Below are 21,322 nucleotides of genomic sequence, written 5' to 3' on the forward strand. Positions count from 1 at the left end.
GTCTATGTCCCTGCAAATGCTAATGCTAGATAGCCATGAAAGAACTCAATGCCGCTATTAGCAAGTTACAAACAGTGTATCCAGATGGAGCCTTTATAGGTTGCTGGCAATTTCAATCATGTCAATTTTCAAATAACCCAAATTCCATCAGAATGTCTCCTGTCCTATGAGAGGAGACAACATCCTGAATTATGTTTACACCAATGTTACTGAAGCTGCAGAGCCATTGCCCTTCCACGCCTTGAGCAATCTGATCATCTATATCTGCTTCTACTCCCAAACACACCCCCATCATCAGACGTGTGAAGACTGTAAAAGTGTAGCTAAGGGGAGCAGACTCTTCACGAGTTCCAGCACACGCTGGAACACATTTGCTACTAAGGCCACCGTGAACTCCCACACAGACATTAATATCTACATCAACTCTGTTCTGAGCCACAACAACAGGTGTGTAGATACGGTCACTACATGTAAAAGAATTAACATTCCCCAGACTCCAGAGTGGTGCAACAGAACAGCGTTCGCCCTATCATCTGGAGATTGTGAGCTTGAATCCCGATGATACCATGGCCATCTGTGGCCGGGAGCCCAAGACAGCAAAACTGGCTGCCCACTCAGTGAGGGAGTGGTGGCATACTCTCTCTCCCCTATTAATCACAGTGACACTAACCATTAATGGGCCTCTGTGATCTCATGCACACAGAAAGTGTGTTACGCCGCCCCCTGATGTTGCGTGATACGGGTGGATGGCTTCATGTGCCTTGGAGGAAACACGATAGCCTCCCTGGTTGATGTGAGATGCCTGATGAGTGGAAATTGAATAAATGACTAAATTAAGGAGAATCCATAATAATAATTAAAAAAATAACATCCTACTGAAGGCAGGAGAGGCTGCTTTCAGGTCTGGAGAGCTAAGCTCCTGAAAGGGGTCTTCATGGATATTTTCAACCTAGCCCAGTGGTCCCCACCAGCTTCAGAACAGCGTCCACCATGCCACTGCCCATACATACCACTGCCATGACCCTCAATGACTTCCGTCCTATCGCCCTCATCACCATCTTTCCCAAGAGTTTCGAGAGGCAGATCCTTCTGCATCTGAAATCCTGCCTGCCCTCAGTGCATCCCTATCAGTTTGCCTACCGCCCCAACAGGTCAACATAGGGCACCATCACCAGAGCACTCCATTCTGCCCTGACCCACATGGATAACAGCAACTCCTATGTTAGGATGCTATTCATCGATTTCAGCTTTTAACGATTTCAGCTTTTATGCTGATCTCTAAGTTCACCTAACCTGGCATCAGTACCTTCCTCTGCATTCCATGTATTGAGTGCCTGTACATGGCTACATAATCTAGTTTATATTATACAGTGGGGCAAAAAAGTATTTAGTCAGCCACCAATTGTGCAATTTCTCCCACTTAAAAAGATGAGAGAGGCCTGTAATTTTCATCATAGGTACACTTCAGCTATGAATAACAGAATGGGGGAAAGAATCCAGGAAATCACATTGTAGGATTTTTAATGAATTAATTGGTAAATTCCTCGGTAAAATAAGTATTTGGTCACCTACAAACAAGCAAGATTTCTGGCTCTCACAGACCTGTAACTTCTTCTTTAAGAGGCTCCTACACATTGCACCTTACATTCAGTTTACCATGGTGTCTTCGGATTCCATTTATGTCACTGGATCCGTGTTCCTTTGTATATCATTCCATTTGCATCAGGTCCATAAGTATTTGGACAGTGACACAATTTTAATAAATTTGCCTTTGTAACAATGGATTTGAAATGAAGCAAACAAGATAAAACTGAAGTGTAGACTTTCAGCTTTAATTCAAGGGGTTTAACAAAAATACTCCATTAACCATTTAGGAATTACAAACATTTTTTACATAGTCCCTCCAATTTCACAGGCTCAAAAGTAATTGGACAATTGACTGATAAGCAGATTCATGGCCTGTGTGGCCTGTTTCCTCATTATCTCATGACAAATTAAGGAGATGAAAGGTCTGGAGTTCATTCCAAGTGCTGAATTTGCATTTGGTAGCTGTTCATGGGAACTCTCAATATGCGATCCAAAGAGTGAAAGAGGCTGAAAAAAAAACCCCAAAACAGTTCTATCAGAGAGATAGCAGAAATTTGAAAGTGCCAAATCAACAATTTGGTACATTCTTAAAAAGAAGGAATGCACTGGTGAGCTCAGCAACTCCAAAAGGCCTGGAAGGCCACAGAAGACAATTAAAGTGGATGATCACAGAATTCTTTCCTAGTTGAAGAAAAACCGCTCCACAATATCTAGCCAAGTTAAGAATATAGACAAGTCACAACATCTAGCCAAGGATAAGGTAGATGTATCATCGTCCAAGTCTACAATCAGGAGACGTCTTCATAAATGTAAATACAGATGGTTTACCTCAAGATGCAAACCACTGGTAACACTCAAGGACAGAAAGGCCTGATTAGACTTTTCTACTTAAAAAAAAAACTGTTTAGTTCTGATGTAAGATTAACTTGTACCAGAATGATGGGAAGAGAAGAGTATGGAATAGGAAAGGACGAGCTTATGATACAGAGCATACCACATCATCTGTCAAACATGGTGGAGGAAGTGTTATGGCATGGGCATGTACTGCCGAGTATTCTGCCAAGTCAATCATCTGACCTCAACCCAATTGAGCATGTTTTCATTTACTGAAGTGAAAACTATTTTTGTAAAACCCCTTGAATTAAAGCTGAAAGTCTACACTTCAATCACATCTTGAATGCTTTATTTCAAATCCACTGTGGTGTTGTACAGAGGCAAAATTACGAAAATTGTGTCACTGTCCAAATACTTATGGATCTGACTGTATGCTCAATTGTACTGTACTGTCTTAGATTACATTAATCCATGTCTCTGGACTCATGTTATTCATATACACGATATACAGCCAAATGTTTGTGGACACATGACCATCACAACCCTATCTGTCCTTGAACATCTCATTCCAAAACCATGGACTTTAATAGGGACTTGGTCCCCCCTTTGCTGCCAAATTTTGATTTTATAATGTGGCTTTAGGAATTTGTGCCAAATCAGCAACAAGATCTTTTCTGAGGGAAGGCTCCAATGTCCAAAAGGATCCACATATGGGTATGATTTTCAGGTGTCCACATACTTTTGACCATATCATTGATCATCCCCTTTGCACTGTTTGTCACTTTGCACTTTACTGCCATCCAACCTCATTTGTCTCTTTCTTGCACTTCATCACTCAATGTTACTTTGCTAATTGCACTTCTGGTTAGACTCTAACTGCATTTCATTGGCTTTGTACTTGTGCTCTGTACTCTGCACAATGACAATAAAGTAGAAACTAATATAATATTAAAAAATTATGTACATGCTCAAAACCTCTCTCTCTCCCGCTCCCTCTCTAAGCTACACATACTACTCCTGAGATACCAGTGTTCTGATTGGAGTTCTCATCACTTGGAAATCACTCGCTGCTGCTGAGGATGGCCCCAAATGGACAGCCTCAAGACTGCAATTGAAGATAAAGATAAATTTAGGGATAAATGTGTAAATTTATAATTTATATCCTGAATTTATATATTTCTGTAAAGCTGCTTTGTGACAATGCCCATTGTTAAAAGCGCTATACAAATAAAACTGAATTGAATTGAAGCATTTCACAATACTTTGCCAGAATTTTAGCCTATACCTCCACACAGGATTGATGTAACTCAGTCAAGTTAGTGGGCATCCTTGCTCAGACATGCTTTTTCAGTTCAGTCCACAAAGTTTCTATGGGATTCAGGTCAGGGCTTTGTGATGGCCACTCCAATTATTTCAATTTGTTGCCTTTGGAGGGTAGAATGGAAGAGCTATGACCTAGTTTTAACTGTCTGTCTGATGTCTTAAGGTTTTGCTTCAAAATTTCTAAATAATCCTCCTTCCTCATGAAGCCATCTAGTTTCTGAATTGCACCAGTCCCTTTTCCAGCAAAACATCCCTACAACACAATGCTGCCACCTCCATGCTTCACAGATAGGATGGTGCTCTTTGGCTTAATAGCATCACCCTTTTTTTCCAAACATAGCACTGATCATTATGGGCAAACAGTTAAATTTTTGCTTGATATGACTAGAGAAGATTCCTCCAAAAGGTTGGTGATCATCTGCAAATTTAAGTCTGGATTTTTTTATGTTGGTCTTGGAGTAGGGATGTCTTCCTTGCACAACAGCATCTCAGGCCATTGAGATGTAGGTTTCTCTTAATGGTAGATGTACATACATACAGTACCTCAGGCCTCCAACTCCTTCAGCAGTTGTTGTTGTCTTGGGATTCAGTTGAACCTTTCATACCAATGTTTGTTCATCCCTGGAAGTTTGTACTGCTTCCCTGAAAGATGCAGTGTCTGTATGGTTCCAAGACTTTTATATTTACATACAGTTGTTTGCTTGTGGTACATTCAGTTGTTTAGAAATTGCTCCTAAGGAGAAATCAGACATGTGGAGGTCCACAATTTTTGTCTGAGGTCTTGCCTGCATTGCTTTAGTGAATTAAAGCGCAATTAAGTCTGTCTCTAATTGATTGTTTTAAAATGGCATCAGATGTGAACAAAGTAGGGGTCATAACTGACTTGCCTTAAGATATGTACTGTAAAATGAAATGTGTGGAGTTGTGAAAATGAGATTGAATAACTACTAGCTAGGTGTTTGTAAGCTTTTGGTCTTAGCTGTATCAATAAATCATTTAAGGCCTCATACTTTTTGAAGTACTGTCTCTAGTATATGCCAAAGGATTGAAAAGGATGTAAAAGAAAAATATATACAATCCTCTTCGAAAGTATTGAAAGGACAAGGCCAATTCTTTTGTTTTCACTATACACTGAAGACATTTGGGTTTGAGATCAAAAGATCAATATGAGATGATGAGATTTCGGTTTTCATTTCCTAATATTTACATCTAGATGAGTTAAACAACTTAGAAAATTGCATGTTTTGTGATAGACCACCCAATGTTTAGGTAAGCAAAATTAAAAAGTAAAGTAGATAACTTAATTTCATTGCATGTCCCTTGTTTGCAATAACTGCGTCAAGCCGGCAACCCACAGACATCACCAAACTAATGCACTCTATTTGTGATGCATTTTTAGGCTTTTACTGTAGTTTCTTTTAGTTGTTGTTTGTTTTGGGGCAGGGGGTTTCTCTCTTCAATCTTCTCTTCAGGAGGTGAAATGCATGCTCAATTGGGTTAAGATCTGGTGATTTACTGGGCCAGTCTAAAACCTTCCACTTTTTCCACCAGACAAAGTCTTTTGTTGTGTTAGCAATGTGTTTTGGGTCATTGTTTTGCTGCATGATAAAATTCCTCCCAATTAGATGCATTTCTCTGAAAATTGGAAGGCGGACTGTTTCTGCAGACTTCTGAATGTATTCTGCTGCTACTATTAAGATTACATCATCAATAAAGATTAGTGAGCCTGTTTCAGAAGCAGTCATAAAAGCCTTGACACCACCTCCACCATGCTTGACCAATGAGCTCATATGTTTTGGATCATGCGCAGATCCTTTCTTTCTCCACACTTTGGCCCCTTCCATCACTTTGGTAGAGGTTAATCTTGGTTCCAGAACTTTCATGGCTCATCACTGTATTTCTTTTCAAATTACAATCTCGCCTTACAATCCAATCAGGAGTGGAACTTGTGGTCTTCTGCTGTTGTAGCCCATCCACCGTTTGATGTTTTGTGAACTCTGAGATGTTTTTCTACATCACCATGGTTGTAAATAGTTTATATGAGCTCCTATATCCTTCCTGGCAGCTCAGACCAATCTGGTCATTTTCCTCTGACCTCTCTTATCAACAAGGTGTTTCCACCCACAGAACTCTCACTTACTAAATGGTTTTTTGTTTTTTGCACCATTCTGTATAACAATCTAAGTCACAAAGTCTCTTTTTCTTCATTCTGATGTTTGATGTAAACATTACATGAAATTGTTAAATGAAATAATGTTCATGTCATCTTCTGCAACACCATTCTTTTTTTACCACTACAATTGAAGGCCACGTGCATGCAAAGATTATATTGTGTAAGGAGCCAGTTTACCAAACAGAGCCGTTAAAACAGTCAGTCTGCCTGCAGATGTCCAAAACCTTGCTAGATAATTAAGATTTCTTCACACAGTGAATTCATGATTTGAAGTTTTTGGATAGCTTTGCGCTATAGTGAAACAGACATAAGCCTAATTAATTTGGTTTGTAATCAGATAGCAGCTGTCAAAATGTCCTTTTGCTTACACACGGTATATACAACAGTGAACAAAGATTTAAAATGTTTAATTGACATTATATAAAGACTTTAATGATAACTGAACTTAGCAGAGCTGATGGGAGTGAATGAATCAGCGATTATTTCCCCACAGATGTTAGCATGAACAGAGATCAGTTGAGTGAAGTGAAGATATTGAGGCTCATGTTTTAATGCCCCGAGCTTTTCCACTGATGACTTGTACTTCTGGTGATGTGGATGATGCTAACAGACAAAGTGAGAACTCACTTCCCATTGTAAACTTACAACCCATTACAATTTGGCAGTAATGTTTTTTCTACAAGAAGATTAGGTTATAAAATCTAGAGGTAGGTGGCATGTTTTTCAATGGAATTGTGATTTTATCCTTAGTCTACAAACACTCACTGGCCACTTTATTAGGAACACCTGTATACACACCTCATTCATGTGTAAGGAGCCAACCAGCCAATCATGTGGAAGTCTACTGTAACTCAAATTACCACTCTTTACAACCATAGTGAGCAGGAAAGCTTCTATGAACACTCAGTGTGTCTAACCTTGACCGAGATGCACTACAACAGCAGATGCTCATATCGAGTTCCTCTCCTGTCAGCCAAGAACAGGAATCTGAGGCTACAGTGGGCACAGGCCCACCAAAAATTTCAATGAATTCTAAAATAATTGACCAGCAGGTACCATCAGAAGTCACATAATTAGTTGAATGGAGTCAACTCCTGTACAATTGTGTCACATGATCTAAAATAAATATACCCATTCCTGGAAGAACCTAGAGTTTGTTAGATAACATACCTAAACAAACAGCATCATCAAGGAGCTATCAAAACAGGTCTGGGGCAAATATTTACCAAAATGAATAATTAATAAATTAACAGGCTTAGATCATTTAGTAAACATACACATGAAGTGTTAAAAGCTGTTATAAATATTTCAAATCAACAATCCACTTTACCGTATAGGGTCAAATGTTTTTATGTTGCAGTAATGAGATTTTATCTGAGCAGCATCTAGAAAATGTTTATAGAAATATGGAAAATTATCAAAATAAATCTCCGTTATATTAACTGTTTGTTTCCAATCAAACCAATTACTTCTAAATCTTCAAATTTGATCAAAACAAAATGACTAATTTTTGAGAATTACCTAGTCACTTAATTTGTCTGGGAAACTACCAGCAGTGCAATGCAGGGATCCACAGGGGCATGAAGTTTAGACTGAAACGCCTTCCGGCACTCTACATGCACCATGATGCCTCAGCTATATAGCTGCCTATGTAATCTTTGCACTTAGGTTCAGAGAATTCAGTGGTGACCAGCAAGCTGAAAAAGCACATATGGTGTTATGGGTTCTAAACCTATTCATACCAATGGCACATTAAAAGGTGGCTGTCACGGCTGGTTCAGAGCTTGCCAAATGTGTGAAATCAGGGTGGACTCAGAACTGTGGTCTAAGTCTGCTGGTTAGGTTTGACAAGTTGGCATTGGCGTAGTTTCCCATTCAGTGCAGGTAGCCTCCAAGTGCCTAGTGCACCGTGGAGACGCATGCTCCTATTCCGCAACTAAAGGAGCAACCGAGTCAGCAGGGATGCAGGACAAATGGCGCGCACACGCACACACACACACACACACACACACACACACAGGCCCTGTTAATGCCAATAGCCCCAGTGGATGAGAGGGAAACAGACACATACATGCTCCTATCCTGCGAGCAAGAGCGAGCCACTGAACAACACTGAGCTATCTCAGACACCACAGAGTTTCAGCAAACAACCTGAGCTAGCAACTAGAAAACACAGTAAGCCAGAGACGAGGGAAGGAATTTTACATTGGGGGTGGTGGTATTTTAAATCGCATACATGTGCTAGGACTTCTCACCTGAATGACAGTCAAATAATATTTCTGTTATCAAGAAATGTGTGTTAATTAAAAGAACAACATGGTTAAATTATTGAATCAGAAGGTGTTGGTTAAATTTCTATAACGACATGGCTCTGACAATAGATACAACTGTAACAAATGATTTTGGTAAATGACAAAAAGGTTTATATATAGGTTTATATATAGTTAGGTCTATATTGCTCCTATTTCACCGTCATTCCTATAGTAACAGCTCATTCAAATAATCTAAGCCTATAAGGTTATAGGCTTAACCTTAATAACAAACAAATTAAAAAAGTGTTATTTAACAAAAAAAATTTATAATCGCTGATATGGTGAAGTTTCCTGTAAATTTATTTAACATTTAATGGAAGAGTCTCAAGCGTCAGCGCTTTGTAAACGTTAGTAAGTTTCATGACACGGGCGTTAGTTCCTGTTGTCATGTTACTGAAAAACCAGAAAGTGCAAACTCCTCTGGCCTGAAGACTCTAGAATTACAGAGGTTATGTAACTACCAGAAAAGCCCAATGTGCCGTTCACTAATAGCCTAAATTAAAAATTCTTATTGTTGGCAAATCACTGTAGAGAAATAATATCTCAGAAATACAAATTCAAAAACTCATCAGTTGCAGCTGCAGTTGTAGTTAAAGGAATCCTGAAAGTCTTGGGTGCTGCAGCACCCTCAGCATCCCTACTTCCTGTGTCCTTGCTGTAAGCTAGCAAGTCACAGACGCAAAGGCCTCAGACAGAGAATCAAATGGATAACTCACCATGGTGAAGAGAAAGCAAAGGAGAAAAAAACAGAAGTCCATTGCATCTTCCGAAGACAGAGAAATTGTAGCTGTGACTGTATTAACATGGGGTTTGGAATGTGTACAAAGGTGAATACAAAAAAAAGGGAAAGACGTGACATGGCATGAAGGTATTTATAGCAAATTTCACTGTCAATCCATAATGTTGCTGAAGATCTTGGCATGTGTGCTCGCACATTAGAGAACATCCAGGTGTAGGACAGCATCCCTGCTGCTTATAAGGGGTGAATTAACACTCTTCTGACTCACAGACAATAATGCATAAACAAACGTTTCAGTTTAGACACTGGACTCGAATAAAGAAAATGAAAGGAATAAATGAACAAGTAAAGCCTAAACTATACCAAGCACTTAGTTGCTTTCTGTACGCTCCTGTTTCTTTTATTCCTATTATACCTATTTATTAAACATTATTCGTTGGTGACTTAAAATTTTTTCTTCCTCTGTGTTATTAAACCTTTGTCTAGTACTTAATATGATCAATTCCAAAGACCTTTTAACAACACCAACTAAAAGCATTCATACTTCGCCTTGAAACGTATTTGTACAGGTCATGCGCAGTAAGTAGTACTAAAAAAAAAATCCAGAACTTGCTTATTTCTGAGTATGTAGAAGAATATGTACTTCTAAAAACCTTAACATTAATCAACCCACCGCTTAAAGCACCAACTGCTCCATAATCTAACGATTTTCCCTCCATGATGCTGGCATCACATTCAATATCCCCAACCAGGTTTAGATTGGAGCCTGTACCAGCATTGGTGAATGGTGAATCCTGTAAACAAAAGACAATACTAAAGATAACCTTATGCTTGTCCAGATTTTGCATTCCCTGCTTGGATTTTAAAGATATATACAATAAGTCTGATGTCATCTATATTATTTCAGTTGGAACTGTCTTTTATTTAATATTAATTATTGATGTAATATTTCTTAAGCTATATCTATTTATGGAAAAACATTACTGACATTAGGCAAAGATTCTAAGTTTACAGTGGAAAACAAAAAGGCTCACAACTTGCCATCCTTACAGGGTAAGCAATGGCATGTCTGCATTAAGGGTAAATTGACAGCTATTTAGACTGTTTATAAACTGAATTAGTTAGTCTTACATGCATTTCGCTGTGGCACATGACCAGCAAATTTGATCAAAGCATGACATTCACTGTGCAAGGAAGGCACACTTACCTAGCAAGCTAATTAACATCTTTAGGCAGATCAAATGTTTTTACCACAGTATTTGTTAAACTGGCTCCTTTTTTTTACCTAATGAGTTATTTGCAGAAAGCCTAGGCAAGAAGGTTTCGCAGGTTTTGCTTTAAATGAGAGTTGTCAAATTATGTTATAGATAGAAAAAACCCAATCTGGGTCAAAACACAATTTTTGACTTTTTTTTGGCTTTCTGCCAAATCAGACCGGTTTTCTTATAGCACTACATATTTATATGGCACATGTCATATGCAAACTTCAATTTTCCCTCATATACATTTAATTTACATGAATTACTTCCTAATTTATGCAAGTGTTTTTATTTTTGCAGTGAATTTATGCAAGTTTCAGTGAAACTGAGTTAGCAGTGCTTTTGTTTGAGGCTGCTGCAAATAAAGACAGTTATTGAAGTGTGCTGTGTAAAGCAAGGCAGCTAGAAAACTGGACCATTTTCCAACCTCACCGGTAATTAGTCACATTTAAAAAGCTTTACTAATAAATGTAGGCAAGCCAAGTTTCCATCCTGAACAAACAAATACGATCTTTATTTCATGGAACAAAACACTGGAAGAATTAAAACAATGAAAAACATACTACCAAAATTAATAAAATTGTATCTGGTCTGTTTTAGTGTTGCTATGACACTGATAAGCTCAAGAAAATGTGCAATGATATCGAAGTGTCTATCTTTGAATATCCCTGGTGGGTGGTTCATTTGTCCAATACCCAGCATCAAGGTCAGAATTCTATTACTCAACTGAAAGACGTATGATCAGATCAGTAAATGTTAGTCAGAATGCATGAATTGCATACTGAAACTATACCCCATTGTCAACATTTTAGTGTAAGGTTCCCACATGTGAAATTCTGATCATCAATGAATAATATTTGCTATTTTTATTGTTATGTTCTACTTGCTATACGTTCTATACTTATTGATTATACTGACACTGTGTTTGATTTTTAGGTTCTTTAAAATTGGGAAGTATTGATACCAATACTGAAGGAAAAAAGGCACCCTACACCTATATCTGATACCACATTATTCTATGTGCAGTAAGGTTAGTTTATCCTGAGGCACTAACAGACCAGACAAAATGCAATAACAGAAAACTGGAAATATACTATATATTGCCAAAAGTTTGTGGATACCTGAGCAATCACAGGAATGTGCTTCTTGAACATGCCATTATAGATTTAGTCACCCTTTGCTGTTGCTGTTAATGACCCCCACTCTCCTGGGCAGGCTTTCCACTAGATTTTGGAGAATGGCTATGGAGATTTGTGCCCATTCACCCACAAGAGCATTAGTGTGGTCAGGCACTGATGTCGGGCGAGAAGGCCTGGTGTGCAGCCAGCATTCTTATTCATCCAAAAAGTGTTCAGTGGGATTGAGGTCAGGGCTCTGTGCAGGCGAAGAATAAGCCTAGTAGTGTATGTGCATATGTGCACATGCGTATGTGATTGTACGACGTAACAGGTAGGACAGACGTTGAGAAAACAATAGACTAGACTAGACAAGACGTAACATGGACATGGTACTTATCAGGATTGTGGGTTGGGAGGGGTTTGGGGGTGGTTATGGGGGTGGGTATGGGCGAGGGGTGTGCAAAGAGTAGTTGCTGGAATGTTGGTTCACTTAGTTAATATGTATAACACCAATTTTGGTTTCTGTGAATACTGTGTGTGTGTGTGTGTAAAATTTATTTGCGTGTGTTTGTGAGCATTATGGTTGAGATGTGTGGTATAGCTTTGATAGGGACTGTAGTTAGCTATTGCAAGGTGATTCCCTGGTGTATAAAGGTGTTGTTTTGACATATGTTTAAGGTGTGTAATGCATTTTCTACCCATGTGGAGATGTTTGTTATCTTCACGATGTTTGCGTGCCATACTGAAGTGTGTTTGATTGGATAGAGTGGTGAATTTATAGTTTTATAAAATTTCCAACAAGCTGTTAAAGTCTTTGCAGTTGTTGAGCTTTTGAAGCAAGGATGGTGCTTGATAGCTGTGCTGATGAACGGTAGCTGATGAATGATCCGAAATTCTGATTTCTTTGCATAGTTCCTGTTCAGCATCTAGCCATATCTCATTTGACTGGGTTTTACCCATTTGATTGTATATTGGAGTTGTTTTTGAGGTAATATTGTCAAAGTTTGGGGCATCAAGTCCTCCATGATATTTGGGTCTTTGTAAGGTGGTTAATTTGATTCTGGGAGTAAAATGTAGTGATACCGGAATTGAGTGATTTGAACCAGGAAGGGAGAGGTTGAGCAGGGATCATTGAAAATAAGTAATTTATTTTAAGCAGTATGGTCATTTTTATGGATGCTTTTCTGCCAGTGAGAGAGAGGGGAAGGTTTATCCAACATTGGAGATCATTATTTATGGTGTAATAATGGGTTAAAATTGAGCTTATGCAGGTCTGACAGCTTGGCAGAGATTTTGGCAACAAGATAAGTGCTGTAGTCAGTGCTTATGGGGATAGGTACAGATTGTACTGTAGTTTCAAGGAGTTTCATGTTGAGAGAGAGCATAGTGGATTTAGTCCAGTTAATTGAGTGATTGGAAAGTTTGGTATATTTTTCGACTGTGTGGATAGTTTCTTGTATTGAATATTTTTTTGAATAGGTTTTTGCAAGAAGAGTAAGATGTCGTCAGCATATAAATTGATTTTCTGTTCCATGTTTGCTGTCTGACTCCCATTAATGTTTACATTAATGTTTTTGTCTTATTGCTGCAGCTAATCTTTCTATGAAAATGGCAAATAAGGATGGTGACAGTGGGCATCCTTGTCTAGTGTCTCTGTGCAGTGTGAAACTTTGTGATATTAGTCCATTAGTGATAACTGTGGCCTTTGGTGACATCTAGAGAATTTTTGTCCAGTGAATGAAGTGATTCACCGAAACGTAATCAAAGGTTACTATTGCTGAGTCTAGATTTTTTGTGATGTGCAATGTATCAGGTTGAGGAGTCTATACATGTTGGTGGCTGGCTGACTGTTTTTAATGAATCCAGTTTGATCTGGGTTTATTAATGAAGGAATAACTGTTTCAATTCTATTAGCTAGTCTTGCTTATTATTTTTGGGTCTGTGATGAGTCAGTGATAAAGAATGGTAACTAGAGGGTAAAGTGGGGTCTGGCAGTATTCATTTCTGTCGGTAGTATCATATTCTGTTTAATTTCAGATACTAATTTGTTAAATAGAGGTGCCAGAATAGTCAAGAACTGTTTATTGAATTCAACCAGAAAACTATCAGGACCAGGTGTTTTATTGTTAGGCATATTGTTAAGGGCACTATACAGCTCTTCTGGTTCTATTGGTTTATCTATGGAATTTGCTTGTTCTTCAGTTAACTTTGAATAATTTGTGTAATTTGATATTATTTAAAAAAAATTTTGATCTCTGTGTCTCTTTTTTTTGTTTATGAGGTTATTGTATTCTAGTTTGAGTTTCCTTAATTCCTTTCTGTGCTTTCTGTGGGGTTCATTGCTGTTAGTCTCTCCAAGTCCCTAATCATTTGCTATAATTTATTTGCATTTTCAATATTTTTCTTTTTCTTACATGATGCACAGGATATTATTTTTCCTCTGAAAACAGCTTTCCCTGTTTCCCGTAGTAGCATTGGTAGGGTTTCTAGTGAATCATTTATTTCAATGAAGGATGCCATTCTCTTTTGATGAAGCTATCAAATTCCAGATCTTTGAGTAGTGATGTGTTAAATAGCCATCTTAAAACTGTCTTCTGAAAGTGATTTCTGTTCCAGAAATTTGGATTTCTGTTCAAAATTTTCATAGAGATATAGGAGCATGATCACTGATCCTTAGTGTTTGGATGATGCAGTTGCCAACAATTGCCAAGTCAAAGGTCAAACATGTATTGCCTTATTGTTTATGTGGTCTACCAGTTCCATGTTTCATGTATACTAATGGTTTTATCTAATTTTGGGTTGATGAACTGTGTTAAAGTCTCCACTGATTATGACTGGGGAGGCTGGGAAGTTTGCTAGTTGTGTGAAGAAGCTACAGAAGATCGAGGGGTTGTCTGTATTTGGTCCATATATATATTTGCTATAGTTATTGGGCTGTTGTTGAGATATTTATTATGATATATCTGCCTTCGAGGTTGGTGCTAGTAGCGTTGTGTGTGAATGAGACTTTATTTATCATAATTGCTACATCTCTTTGTTTGGTATTGTAGTGGGCCGAGAAAATGTGGTTGAATTGTAGGGTGTATTTGTGACTGTCTGGTTCTGAGAGATGTGTTTCTTGGAATAAGCATATGTCTGCATTTAGTGTAATGAGATGCTGTAGTACTTTGTAGTACAGGAAATAAGAATTTGCTTATTTATTCAGAATGAAAACTTGGCTCACCTATATTTATAAATATAGCTTTATATTAAAGTTTAAGACTTCTGTTAAATCTAAAATGAATGAAAACCCAGATATAAATAGAGTGTATTTACCAACAGTTGATGCTAGAAACCAGTTCGGCATCCTAGTTTATTGTGGCCTTAAGCAGCTTTACATAAAACAGGCTATTCTTTCTTTTCTCAGTTCTGGTTAGCTGGCTGAAAGCTTTGCTTTCATTGTCTCATTATCACAAACACCACCATAAATTATAGTATGTTTCATATGAATTAGATCTACAGTATATGAGGGTAAGCTGGGATGTGCCATAGGCATATGACATGTAAAGAAGGGTCTAGTGGGAGGGAGGCTAATTCATCATTTGCACTCAAATAACTGCTCATTTTTATGTTATTCAAAAGTGCAGATCTGTTCATACATCATTTCATGCATGCAAATTGGTGCTCATTTTTATACAACTTTGATTAATAAGGACCAATGTTACTAAATAAAAACAGGCTTAGGAGAGAGACAAAAATTCACAGAGCCATCACCTCTAGCTCTATAAGAGCTGCAGTCACTGCCTCCACTGCCATGGCACCATTTCTCAACCTCTCCATGGCCTGCAAAAAGAAAAAAAAAATTATATATATATATATATAATTTGAAGAACCACTCAAAAATCTTTTAAAGCTAAAATTGCAAAGGGTCAAAATGTCATAAAGGGCATTACAATTACTGAATTTACATCATTCACATCAACATTAAACCCCTGTATTATTAGGTTCTAACATAAAATATACTTTATAAAGGCAAAACACGGGAAATTGTCTACAACCCTTATTCTTAATATCCATTATTCTTATTATTGGGTGTCAGGTATAGCCTTTTTGACTACTTAAAAATGTGCATTACAAAACAGTGCATTAAGTACATATAGATAAATAGCTTGACAGACAAACAGAATCAGACAGACAGATCACTTTATGCCTCCCATAGGGAAGTTCACCTATTACAGCAGCACAAGCGTTAGAAGTATATTAAAAGTAATTTAACATTATAAATGAAACAGAACAAAAATAAATATATAAAAAAAGAACACAGTGTAAGAGTGTGATCTGGTAGTGCAGTGGGGTCTGAACACTCTAAATTGACACCAAGATATCTGTAGGTGTCAACCAGCTCAACGTCCTGATTCATAATGGTAACGGGGCTGGTTGTGGTCCTCTTCCTCCTGTAGTCCACCATCATCTCCTTGGTCTTGGCCACACTGGGGAGCAGATGGTTCTTCCTGCACCACTCCATGAAGTTGTTGACCAGGTCCCCGTACTCCTCATCCTGTCCATCCTTGATGCATCTGACAACCACAGAGTCGTCAGAAAAATTCTGAAGGTGGCAGAGATCCAACCTTACTGAAAGTCTGCGGTGTACAGGGGGAAGAGGTAGGGGGACAGCACAGTTCCCAGTGATGCTCCAGTGCTGCTCAGCAGGCACTCAACCAAGCAAGTTCCCAGCCGCACAAACTGGGGTCTGTCCACAAGGTAGTCTACGGCCCAGGAGATCATGGACGTGTCCACCTTCATTCTTCTCATCATTTCTCTCAGCTAGAGAGGCTGGATGGTGTTAAATGCGCTCAGGAAATCAAAGAAAGTGATTCTCACTGTGGTGGTGTTGTAGTCCAGGGAGTGGGCCTTTTGCAGTAGATATATGACTGTATATATGTCCACACCTACCTGTGGCTAGTAGTCAAAATGCAGGGGATCCAGAAAAGAGCTGACCTGAGGTCTGAGAAGGAACAGCACTAGTCTCTCCAGGACCTTCATGACATTTGATGTGAGAGCTACTGGTCTGTAATCATTCAGGGAGGAGGAAGTTGTCTTCTTTAGGACATGAACCAGGCAGGATGTTTTCCACAGCTCTGGCACCTTTCTCCTGTTGAAGGCTCAGCTTGAAGAGGTGCTGGAGGATCCCACACAGCTGGTTGGCACAAAGTAGCCTGTGACTGATTCCACTAGGCCCTGCACCAAGCACTAGGGGGGTGCTTGGTGGGTAGAGTTGTGAGTCCCTTGAGGATGGCTGTTGGGTGAAGGGGGAAGGTAGAGGTGCGAGTCCTCTGAAAAAGGCTGTGGGATGAGGGGGCGTGAACGGTTGTAAGATGAGCAGAGGAGAACTGGTGTAGATGACAGGGTGGGAAAAGATGTTTGATCTTTGGGGGAGATTGGGGGGGGATTGGGTGGGAGATTGGGGGCAAATTCAGCTTGTTAGCTCTTTCTAGACTGCATCTTTGGAGAGCCAGCAGCTGATAGCATGTGTACATGAAGTGACCTGTCCTCTCCCCATGGTTCTCCATTCCAAACGTAGACTGCACAAAGTTTTTTTAAAAACTTTGTGCCTAAACAGACTGAAACTCACAAAGTAAGAAAAAGAAGAGTTGAAGAAAAAGTCTACACACCCCTGTTAAAATTGCAGGTTTTGTGATGTAAAAAATGAAACCAAGATAAATCATGTCAGATCTTTTTCCACCATTAATGTGATATAGCAACCAACAAAATTAAAGAAAAAAAAGGGGGAAAAAATGACCATAACAAGTCTGTCACATGTTAAGCATGTGACAACAATCTCTCATATTCTTCATACGTCTGGGATATGGGATAGGGTGGCTAGATGGAAGCCCTTTCTCACAAAAAAAAGCATCCAAGCCCAACTAAATCACAGTAAACCATGTAGCAAAATTTGTTATGGTCTGTTGTGACCAAGGTAGAATAATTGGGTATAATTCTAAAAGATATTTTCGGCACAAAAACAAGACAGCTTATCACCCAAAGAACGCCATACCCACAATGACGCACGGTAGTGGCAGCATCATGTTAGGGGCTGCTTTTTTTCAGCTGGGACTGGGGCTGTAGTCAAGATAGAGGGAATAATGAATCCATTTTTGCACAAAACATGCAGGTTTTTTTTAGACAGCTGAAGATGATGCAAAATTTCACCTTTCAGTATGATAAAGTCTCAAAGCAATGGCTTCAAAGAAAAAGACCCTTACCCAAAAAGTGCTATATTACAAGCAAAAGATGCTTTAACAAAGTATTAGTTAAATGGTGCGCACATACTTGTGCAACCAGGTTATTGTAAGTGTTTTTTTCCCATAAAATATTTCTATTTGTTTTTCACTTGGATTTTGTTGGTTGCTATATCACATTAAAGGTGGAAAAATATCTGACATGATTTATCTGCATTTTAACAGGAGTTTGTAGACTTCCAATATCCACTGCACATAAATACATAATAATAATAATAATAATAATAATAATAATAATAATAAAACATGCATGTTGCTGAACCAAAATCTTGATACCAAGATAAGAAATTCACTAACTTTCTGACAGGCTCGTTTGCACACATGTTTATACTCCTTGGCTTTGGATTCGGAATGATACCCTGCCCCTGCATAAAAAAGAAGGAAAAAGCATTAATATTTCAATATTAAATAATAACCTAATAAGTAACATTGTTCGGAGTAACTGATTTCTTGAGACATATACTATATGGTCAAACATGCGGGCCTTCCCCAAACTGTTGCCACAAAGTTGGAAGCACACAATTATATAGGATGTCTTTGTATGTTGTAGCATTACAACTTCTCTATACTATTGCCTGGAATTAAGGGGCCTAGCCCAAACCTGTTTCAGCATGACAATGCCCCTGTGCACAAAGTGAGCCCCATAAAGACCTGGTTTGCTAAGGTTGGAGTGGAAGATCTTGAGTGGCCTGCACACAGCCCTGACCTCAACCCCAATGAACACCTTTGGGATGAAATGGAATGTCGACTGAATTCAGGCCTTCTTGCCTACCTGACCTTACTAATTCTCTTATGGCTGAATGGACAAATCCCCACAGCCAAGCTTGAAAATCTAGTGGAAAGCCTTCCCAGAAAAGTGATGGTTATTGTAACAGTAAAGGGGGACTACTTCTGGAATGGGATATTCAAAAAGCACATATGGGTGTGATGGTCGGGTGTCCACAAACTTATATATACGGCCATATACGGTTAGATTACTCTGTAATTGTTGTTTACATGTAGTTTTTTTTTTTTTTTTAATTACTTGTCATATAATAACTTTTCTGCAAGCATTTTTGTTACTTCTGACTCATGTATCAGTTGTGGCTCATTTTTTATTTTTGGCACAAGAAAACTTTTGATATTTTTCATTTTTCTTTTGATTTTTGTTCCATTTTATTCTTGGCCACTTCCCACCTCACTGCCTCTCTCAACCGTGCAATAAAGACAAATCTGGGACACTGAGGGCTTACTCTGAGACATGTGAAGACAGGCATTGCAACTGATGCCCATGCAACATCACAGAGCAGCTGAATGGACCTAAAGGATAGCACTAAATGGCCTCTTGTGTATGAGCTCACACAATGCCCACAATTGGCTAGTGTTGGTCTAAATAACAGGGAAGGGACCAAGGACAACCCTCTCATCTAGAGAGCAAGGCCAACTATGATCCCCCAGACCCCTCGTTATCATCAGGATTCAGACTTACATAAGGCGCGCGCTTTATCACTGCACCATTTGGAAGCCCAGGTATTTAAGTTTTGCTTCTCAAGGCTAAAATGACAAATGATAAATAACAAAAATGGTTGCTAAAATAATACAGTAACACAGATGGAATAAAAAAAAATTACAATATAAAGGAAAAATGATTCCTAATCTACTTTTCTAAAGACCAGATTCCATTTTAATGTACTTGCTTCTTCACTGTTTTCCTATTTATTAAAGATGCATGACCACCGGGTGTAATTATGGTAAGTTTGCAAAATGAATAATGAGTTAACTCTTTGTTGATGAGAGCAGTCAATGGAGAATGGTCAGACTGGTTCGAGCTGACAGAAAGGCTACAGTAACTCAGGTAACCACTCTGTACAATTGTGGTGAGCAGAAAAGCATCTCAGAATGTGCAACAAGTCGAACCTTGAGGTAGATGCACTACAACAGCAGAAGACCACATCGGGTTCCACTTCTGTTAGCCATGAACAGACAGCTGAGGCTGCAGCAGGCACAGGCTCACCAAAACTGGATAGCTGAAGACTGGAAAAACGTAGCCTGGTCTGATGAATGTTGATTTCTGCTGAGGCACACAGATGGTAGGGTCAAATCCAAGTACCCAACCTGCCTTGTGTCAACAGTCCAGGCTGGTGGAGGTGGTGTAATGGTGTGAGGATTGTTTTCTTGGCACACTTTGAGCCCATTAATACCAATCAATCATCACTTGAATGCCACAGCGTATTTGAGTACTGTTGCTGACCGTGTGCATCCCTTCATGGCCACAATTTACCCATCTTCTAATGGCTACTTCCAGCATGATAATGCACAAAGCAAGTCATCTCAAACTGGTTTCATGACCATGACAATGAGTTCAGTATTCTTCAGTGGCCTTCCCAGTCACCGGATCTGAATCCAATAGAACACCTTTGGGATGTGGTAGAAGGGGAGAGTCATAGCTTGAAAGTGCAGCTGAAAAATCTGCAGGAATTGCATGATGCAATCATGTCATCAATCATGCAATCATGTCATGTCATGGACCAGAATCTCAAAGGAATGTTTCCAATAGCTTCTGGAATCCATCCCACAAAGAATTGAGGGTTTTGAGAGCAAAGGGAGGCCCTCCCTAGTATTGGTATAGTGTTACTAATAAATAATAAATAATAAATAGGCCTCAGTGAGTGTACACACACATTTTTCACTCTCTGTAAATGTGGATTCAAGAACAGCAAACATGGATGGCAACAGAAATGTATGATCATTTAGGAGTAACTATTTGACAACATTTGTTCATTCACAATTTTAATTCACAATACCTAGACATTCAATGGTTCCAGGAAAATGTGGCAAACCTGAAACATCAGGTAATGTGATCCTCTTATATGTGTATTTAGTTAACAATCATATTTTTGTTCTGAAATTATAAGTCATTATAAGTCTGCAGCTGATACTGTGTAGCATTTTTTTTAACTGACAAAAGATTAGCCAATTATTCAATCAGATAATGAGCTAGCTCTGTAAAAAAAAAAAAAAAAGTAATAAAAATGATGTGTGAATATGTCATGCTCACACCTAGGAATGTTTTGAAAAGTTTGAAAGGGAGGATCTTTTTTGTTTAGAATGAGATGATAGTAAAGGCCTACTGAATCTGCTTTTTCATGTTCAAAATTAAAGTAGAAAATTAAAACACATACCTGCATGCACCAACACAAAGCCCACAGCTCTGCACTCTTTGCTGGAGATCTGTACAGTTTGCTCTTTGCTGTTCTGTATAGTTCTTAAATAATTTAGTGGGGACGCGTTCCCTTTGCAACCAGCTGATTTTATTGCTTTCTCCATGACCCGTGCACAGAAGCAGTTGCATCTTGGTCTACCAATCACTCACAGCATTTGCATAGTGGCTCTTTGATCCCTAAGAAAAGAAAAACATGAAAGGAAATTAGCTAAAATCTATTTCCATAATGCATAGAATATAAATAATGAGTAATCACGTTTGATCTAATTACTGCATTCATTAGATATTCTTTTGTTCTTTTGTAATGGTACAGCTTGATTGTTGCTGCATCATGATCGCCATGAACAACTGTGAAAAAAAAATATCTCCTGTGGATCTCAAGTCTCAATTCTATAGAATACCATGCACTTTGTCCTGCACGAATATATCTATATCTATATCTATATATTAATGGTTAACATTCAAGCTGAATCCGTTTTTTTAACGGTTATACTTTA

At 38.6% G+C, this 21,322-nt stretch overlaps 1 protein-coding gene across 14 annotated transcripts in view; it reads right to left on the bottom strand.

Moving 5' to 3' along the window:
* The window catches only part of tasp1 (taspase, threonine aspartase, 1), a 67,046-nt gene that overhangs the window by 44,769 nt on the left and 955 nt on the right, over nt 1-21,322 (bottom strand). For 11 of the 14 annotated variants that reach the window (XR_008301173.1, XR_008301171.1, XR_008301172.1 and 8 more), the window contains exons 2-6: nt 20,785-21,002; nt 19,092-19,156; nt 17,921-17,988; nt 15,099-15,167; nt 9,642-9,762 (exon numbers count right to left, since the gene is read on the bottom strand). Coding sequence is in view for 11 of the 14 variants with exons in the window: in XM_053230842.1 (XP_053086817.1) it covers nt 9,642-9,762; nt 15,099-15,167; nt 17,921-17,988; nt 19,092-19,156; nt 20,785-20,954 (493 nt within the window). In the remaining 3 variants the exon portion in view is untranslated. Of the gene's footprint in view, nt 1-9,641; nt 9,763-15,098; nt 15,168-17,920; nt 17,989-19,091; nt 19,157-20,784; nt 21,003-21,322 lie in introns of those variants that run through there. The other 3 variants (XM_026943132.3, XM_034301353.2, XM_034301352.2) reach the window with 3 other exon arrangements.

This window comes from Pangasianodon hypophthalmus, chromosome 28, assembly GCF_027358585.1.
Source record: "Pangasianodon hypophthalmus isolate fPanHyp1 chromosome 28, fPanHyp1.pri, whole genome shotgun sequence".
Classification (NCBI taxonomy): Eukaryota; Metazoa; Chordata; class Actinopteri; order Siluriformes; family Pangasiidae; genus Pangasianodon; species Pangasianodon hypophthalmus.